Source organism: Melanaphis sacchari, unplaced genomic scaffold (genome assembly GCF_002803265.2).
Source record: "Melanaphis sacchari strain LSU unplaced genomic scaffold, SCAv2.0 Contig178_pilon_pilon, whole genome shotgun sequence".
Classification (NCBI taxonomy): domain Eukaryota; kingdom Metazoa; phylum Arthropoda; class Insecta; order Hemiptera; family Aphididae; genus Melanaphis; species Melanaphis sacchari.
In genome coordinates this window covers 575473-583389 of record NW_020270843.1, presented here as the reverse complement: position 1 = coordinate 583389, position 7917 = coordinate 575473, and the positions used below count along the sequence as shown (strand labels likewise).

Genomic DNA, 7917 nt, shown 5'->3' with positions numbered 1-7917 from the left:
GAAATAATAATTACTCGAGAGCTATACCTATATATATATATATATATAGATACACCGTAAATGGCTGATTCGACCTCACTCGTCCCCGCCAACAACCGCAATGAACGTTAGTTGTTCCAATAACATAATAGGTGTATACCTACACATTGTGCACACACAGAAACGATATTGCGGAACAAGCGACAGCGGACGTCGGTGGTAGTTAACGGTACAGAATTAATTTCTACCCTTAATCAATAATATTTATACTAAACCCCTTTATACCGTTGCTTAACCAACCACATCCAATGTGCGTGCAATTTTTAGTCGTTGTTATTATATTTTTTTTTTTTTAATTCAACGCAACAGACTGATAGAATATTTGACACTTGACAAAGTGTTCAAGTAATCATATAGATACTTTGAATAAATCAGTACAAAAATCGATTTTTTTTTTTATTAGGTATAGTATAGGATCAGAAAAAAATATTAATTTAAAAATCCACTTTAAATTTTAGAGGCCAATTATTTATTTATTTTATTTCACGACTGTGCTCCCAGAAATCTTAAAAACAACGCGATGGCTATACGGCCAAATTTACATTTAAATGTCTATCGTATACCTATTTTATTATATATAATGAGTTACCATCAAAGACGTCACTTAAGGAACTATAGTCAATAAAGATACTTTCGATCAAATCATTCTATATAATATACAATATTGACCAGAAAATTAGGATAATTTTAGTCTTTTCAAACCATAATTGATAAAAATGTTTATTGAATTGTAAACGGGTCTACGTTATAATATTGATTTGTCTAAACTGTAGGTACTAATAATAAAATATTTTCATAACTATAATACGTCAACAATTGTTCAGTATTTAGTAAAAGTTAGCCCCGTCCACTGAATACATTTATATAGCAGGTTAGCAAAACATATACGATATGAATCTTGATAATGCGGTCAACTTATTTGTTATATTTGTACTGACGCACGTTTGTTAGCACAATATATTTAATATCTATATATTTATATATATTAATGTGAAAAAAGAAATCATTGTAACGCACCATGTTATCTGAAATTACTCATCCGATTATCTTGTAATGAAAGAGTACATGGCAGAGCAAATTTTAAGCCTGTTTCTAATTCTTTAAGTAATAATCAGTAAATACGCACAAAAAGATATTTTTTCACCCGTGTTACCAATTATTATTTATTATTAGAAGTATTTTAGTGAATACTTGAAGTAGTAAAACAGAACAAAATATTTTCGTTATTTTTGATTTGTACTTAATAAATGAGACAAATGAATTGTTAAAAAAAAATAAAAATTTGAGTTGTTTAACAACAGAAAAAAATGCTACTATTCAATGGTCAAAAAAAGTAACGCTGAACAGGACAAGTATGTTAAAAGTCTATAAGTCGAAACTATCATCTATATACTAAATCAGAAAATTAAAAACATTATTTACGAGTATTCATACGCGTTACGCTAAAAAACGTTAACATTAACCAACCAAATTTAACACTGATGCATTGCGTATGGGCAAAGAAATACACGGGGATAACTAACTAATAACTTATATATATTACGGTAAAAGTCTTAATACCGGTAAATGTCTAAATTTTGGTAATTTACCAAATGTTTTCGTTAAAACTTAGAATACACAAATTAGTTTGGTCAAACCCCGAATGATTTTTGTAGTTCGGATTTTTACAAACGAGATTTGATAAATCGTAGGATAAACAACCAGCCTCGGTAAAAGTCTGAAATTTTTTACCAATGATATATTATAAATTGTACCATGTTATAAATTAAACTCTATGTACAACACATTTTTTAGTAGGAACAAATTTTAAACATAGGTATAATTTTGGGTAATTCATTGATTGTATGAGTAGGTATAACTATTTTCAAGGTCTTCCATAATCATAATTTATATTATTCAAAATGAAAATTCCCAAAGTCGATCATAGTACTATAATAATTCGTAATAATAATATAAACATGCGTACCTATCTAATATATTAGTAGGTACTAGATAGTAGCTAATATACTTAAATAATAATTATTATTATAAACGAGTATAAAGTAAGGGAAATTAATATCACATAAATGGTAAAAAAATTTCTGACTTTTACCAACGCTGGTTGTTTATCCTAAGATTTACTAAATCTCGTTTGTAAAAGTCCGAACTACAAAAATCATTCAGGGTTTAACAAACTTATTTGTGTACCTTAGGTTTTACCGAAAACATTTGGACTTTTACCGTAACATATATAATTATAATTTATTATAATATTATAATATATTTTATAATATATTATAAATAGTACCTACCTATATAGGTAGTCAACGAAATTCTCTGTGCACTGTGTAGTAAATTTCTGAACCAAATTAAATATTTTATTAAACAAATTTATCAATATTACAGTCTACCATCCGTAAATATATTAAAAGCAATCTCCTACAATATAGTCATAGGTATAGTTTTGAGTGTATTAAACAGAATATTTTAGTTTTACAACATTATCAATTTTATTTTGTTCTAGTCTTGGCAGTTACTATTAAATAGGCAGTGGCATGGCGAACGATAATTTCGAAATTACCTTTGGGATTTTTTTTAAATAGTGGGTGGGTAGTGGTTGGTAGGTCGTCTAATTGTAAATGTAATTTACTTAATAGGTAGTAAATAGTAAATACTGATCTGAAACATAATTAGTTGTATTATATTATTATACATTAATTATATTATAATCTATATTAATCTCCCCTTAATCATTTTTTGGGTCAATAGTGGTGGGTGGATCCTTGGCATATTTTTCTTTGCCTTCGGAAAATTTTCAGTTCACTACGCAACGGATATTAGACATTGGTGATATTGGCAAGGCATTTACGTTATTACTTAAATTAAATCATTGGCGATAACAATATTATATAAATCTATATCAGAGTATAGGAAAGGAGATGGTCGGCCTTCACTATAGTCTTATTTATATGGAGTAAAAATTTAACTACAGACAACAAGGGCGTCTAATTAAAGTTTACCTAAGATATGTTCAAATATTTTTTTAGATCGTTATAATACATTCAAAAAATTATAAATGGGCGGAGTACACGGAAAAAAACAAAAGAAATACGAATTATACGTCTAAACAGCGGAATGAAATCGCATCCTCCGCCAGAAACGATAATTACAATCTCAACAATATTAAATGCTCAATAAAAACTTTGTGCCAAACTACTATACTAAAATTTTACCACAGAAAAAAGGCAATTTTTTTATCTTTATTTCTAGTAAATATTTTGGCAACGGAGATTTAAGAAATAAAATAAAAATGTTAAATTAATTAGTATATATATACCTACAGCATAGTATGGTATTTAAGGTATCGTTAGTACTTGCCAACATCATCCAGGCGTTATACGCATACATTTTAGTTGTTAGTATAATAAATGACCTATAACTACAGTCAACGTTTAAGTTCTAAACCGTAAATACATCTATGAACAATAAAAAGATCCATTTGCCGGTAATAACGATTCTATACGTAATTTAATATACATAAATTATTTAATGATTTTTAGAGTAGCTGGTATACCTATATATCGGTACAAGATAAAATAAATACATAATCATTAATCACCCCCGCTACAATCCGCAGATATAACAATCTACAGTATTTGGACTTACAACAACAAAAGCAATATTTTCGCTATTGTGTAAAATTAACACATTAAAACCAAAACGAATAGAAACAATTTTACAAGTTGCAAAAAAACAACAATAGGTACATAAAATATTATTACGTTATCGAATAAAAGGGTTGATTTTTACGACTTAACACTTCATAATGCTTTTTAAAAGTATAACCATTATGCAAAAGAATAAAATTTGAGATCAGACTTTAATACTTAGATATGACGCTGAAATAGCTTCTTTTTTTAAAAAAGTTTAAAAAAAATACATATATAAAATATATAGTATATATAATATATAAAATATGTATATATATATAATATATAGTATATGTATTAAAACTTAATAAAATTATGATGACACTTGAGTAAATTTCACCTAACTAAGTATCATTTAAATATTAATAATAGTACGTATTAACATATTAATAATAATATTATATACATATATGTATATATATATGGGTACTAAATTACTAAATAATAAATATTGATGATACAAAAATAGTTAATGAGACATATAAGTGTACCATTTGATGTATATAAAAACACAAACACGTATAAGAATTGGTTTTCTGTCGTAAGTGAATGTTACAGACTAGTAAAGCACAAAGATAAACAATAATAATAAAAAAACATATATACAATAATTCAATAAACTGGCTCAGTTTTATTAAAATTTAAAATTTCATGTTGCATAAGGCCGCCCAAAGAACCACGTACTACATTTTGAATTCTATGTAGTAAAGAATTGTTAAATTAACACGTGGCCCAGGACCGAAACACACAAACAAATTGGCCAAAAATAGTAAGTTATGGCGAACTTAACGATTTAAATATTATTAATACAGCCTTTCTAGGTAAAAATAAAAATTGAAAAAGAAGGAAAAAATATATAAACAACAGTTTTATCTTATGGAATCACCAACAGTACACTGACAATTCTCCACTGTGATCTTTACTGGTATGCCTCCACGAAGTTGCTGACAACGACTTAAGCTGTAAAAAAAAATAACAGTTTCGTTTAAATTATATTTAATAAATTAATAATTTTAATTTTAATTTTAGATTATAAACACAAAATATGTTATACAAATAAAAAATATACACAGTTAAACTACTTTTTTTTATTTTATTCGAAAAAAATGTTTAGTAATCTCAATTCCGAACAATTGATAATTTTATCTCAATTAAATAAATCTACAATTTTTTTTCGAATGTCATAATTTTTTATATTTTTTATCAAATAGTTTTTTTATAAAGGTCAAGACTATTTGAATTCTGTTACTAAATTAAATTTAAAGAGGAAAATTTGAAATTTTATTTTTTTATTTATATAAAATTATAATAGAAATTAGAAGTTATGGTATATTTTTATGATTATAAAAATCAACATCCAGTAAACAAAGTACGTAATCAAAAATATTTTTAAACGTTTATAATATGTACAAGGTCAACGAGTAGGAGTATTAGAATTTAATTGTTTAAAAACAAATATTTAATACAATAATTGAAGTATATGAAATTATAGAACCACAATAGAATTTATCGTGTAAGAAATATAAAATCATTTAAATGTTCATTTGTGTAAATAGTAATATTTTGAATCGTATAATTTTCTCTATCAAATAAAATAAACTAAATAAACTATATATAATTATTCATTAGGTAGGTACATAATATGCTGTAACACTCGCAACGAACTTTAAAAAAAAAAATTGTACCTAAATTATACAAACATAGGTAATTAAATTAATAAAAAATTTTATAAAAAATATACAGCTTTAAACCTTTAAAGTACAATTCATTTCTCAATTACATTTAAAATAGGACCTAACCTAGGATATAAATAAAACAAAAATAAATTAACTGAAAAATGATTAAAATTCTATTTAAATTGACAAAGTAAATAATCAAAAGAAAATTAATAAAAATATTATTTAACAAGATATTTTCATTAACAAACCCAAAGGTAAAAAAATACCATAATTTAACTACAGAATATTCTGTATTTTATTTATTTATTCTGTGATTCAACTTCAAAGTTCATAATTAATAACATTTACTCATAATATAATCACTCATCAGTATTCATAGCCATCATTAGGAAAATCCTTAATTAATATAAACGAAAAAAAAATAAGTTTAGCTACAATAAAATTATAAAAAAATGTTTTAAATATATTTAAATGTAACATACATAGGTATAAATAGTAAGAACTAAGATAAATGTTTAAAAAATTAATTATTTGTATACATAAATTAAATATTTATAAGTATGGTTGTAAATTAATAATGTATATTGTATACCATAGGGCATAGGTAATAATATACATATTACATATACATATTATATAAATACATTTGTGTATTTTTTTTAATAAAAATCAATCAAAAATGTATTAATCGGTCAATCAAAAAAGATGATCTGAGCACAATTAAGTATATTAAATACATTTTTAAAGTGAAAAAAACAATGATAGGTACTTAAGTTTATGTTACTTGAATATCAATATATTTTTTTAATTAATATTATCTACTACATAATACTCGTATAATCGAAAACCACTAAGGCACTGACGAATAACTTGTATTAAAATAGTTATAAAACTTAAAATTAAAATTGTATAGTTAGACCAAGAGTATATATTAGATTACATAAAAATTATAAATATTCTTTCTACGGAAGTGATCATGGTAAAACGTAGGTAACAATAAATTCCCAAAATATACCATACATTTTTCAAGTACACACGCTTCATTTCATTTGTTAATAGATATATTCATTTATATAATTCTACATTTTACTAGATAGTCATATTCATTATTAATATATTTACATAGTTTTAAAAAATATATATATATTTTTATTGGCTTTTGAATAATATGTTAAATTAATTTATAAATAATTTATTAATACTCAATATCTATATGGTAATAAAAATATAAATATCCGATAATATTTTACTAGTCATTTTTGTTTACCCAAACAATTATTTTTGTCACAAAAAAATAAAATCTATTTAAATATATATAATATTTAAATTTATGGTTGTAAATTCTATAGTATAAATAATAAATATATATTATAAATTATAATATATATAAATAAAGGTTTTCGATACCTATCATACCTAGTTCGAAATGTAGGCATACAATATAATACACAATAATCATATGTAGACAAAGTTATAACCATATAATATCATTATTTATTATATGGTGACATTATAATATTTTATTTTTACCAGAAAAAGCTACCAGGGCATATTTTTTCTTTAAATTTATATGCCTAATACATATTATTTATTACAATACATAGATTATTGTATAATATTGTATTCTAACCAATCTATAACGACTATAACGTGTGCGCTGTTCATATTATATACATGTAGTATCCCGTCGACAACTCGTATAGAAATATCGATATGCACATGTAACAATATAGGCGTAAAAATAAATGAAACAGAAACAGCACTGCTGCAGTATGACATACAAAACTACGCAATACATGATTGTGATGTTTGAAGCCGATATTATAATATGTTTTCACAAAAAAAAAAAAAATAAGAAAAAACCCCTCTTACTTTCCATCACTATGAAAAATATAATATAATATAATTCTTTGTACAACTATAGCTGTAGCTTAGGATATTGTATCGTTGAATGGGCGGTTGGCAATCGTGGCAGCTGCATTACAATAATGCAATAGATGTATGGATAGTGTGCAGTACAATATAATAATATAGTAAGTATAACCGGGTCCTGGATCGTGGTAGTAAAATATAGTAAAGGAATGTGTGATCGCCGTCTGACGGGTGTTAAGTGGGTGGGAAAGAGGGGAAAAGGAGGAAAGAAAGGAGAAAGATGTCGACGCCGTTTGTCCGGCACCAAAAGATTCCAAGACTACTCCGGACCACCGACGTTTCGTTTCATAACATAATACAAATAAACGATGTGCGCGCGCGCGCGTGTGTGTGTGTGTGTGTGTGTGTGTGTGTGTGTGTGTGTGTGTGTGTATGTGTGTGAGTGGCATGCAGACGCGTGAGTATGAGTTCGGTCGAGTAAAAATAGCGGGAAAGGTGACCTTCAAAGACTTGTTTACTTCTAACACAGTCTAATTCACTCTACACAAAATACTCGGAGAGGAAATGAATTGAGTTTTAGTGACTAGTACTGTAGTAGTAGTAGTAGTAGTAGTAGTAGTAGTAGTAGTAGTAGTAGT

General features: G+C 25.8%; 1 protein-coding gene across 1 annotated transcript in view; it reads right to left on the bottom strand.

The window, feature by feature from the left end:
* Nucleotides 1-4331: 4331 nt before the first annotated feature.
* The window catches only part of LOC112592532, a 14728-nt gene continuing 11142 nt past the window's right edge, over nt 4332-7917 (bottom strand). Inside the window, exon 4 of the mRNA XM_025336617.1 lies at nt 4332-4688. Within this exon, the coding sequence (XP_025192402.1) occupies nt 4611-4688 (78 nt within the window). The 3' untranslated portion in view covers nt 4332-4610. The remainder of the gene's footprint in view (nt 4689-7917) is intronic.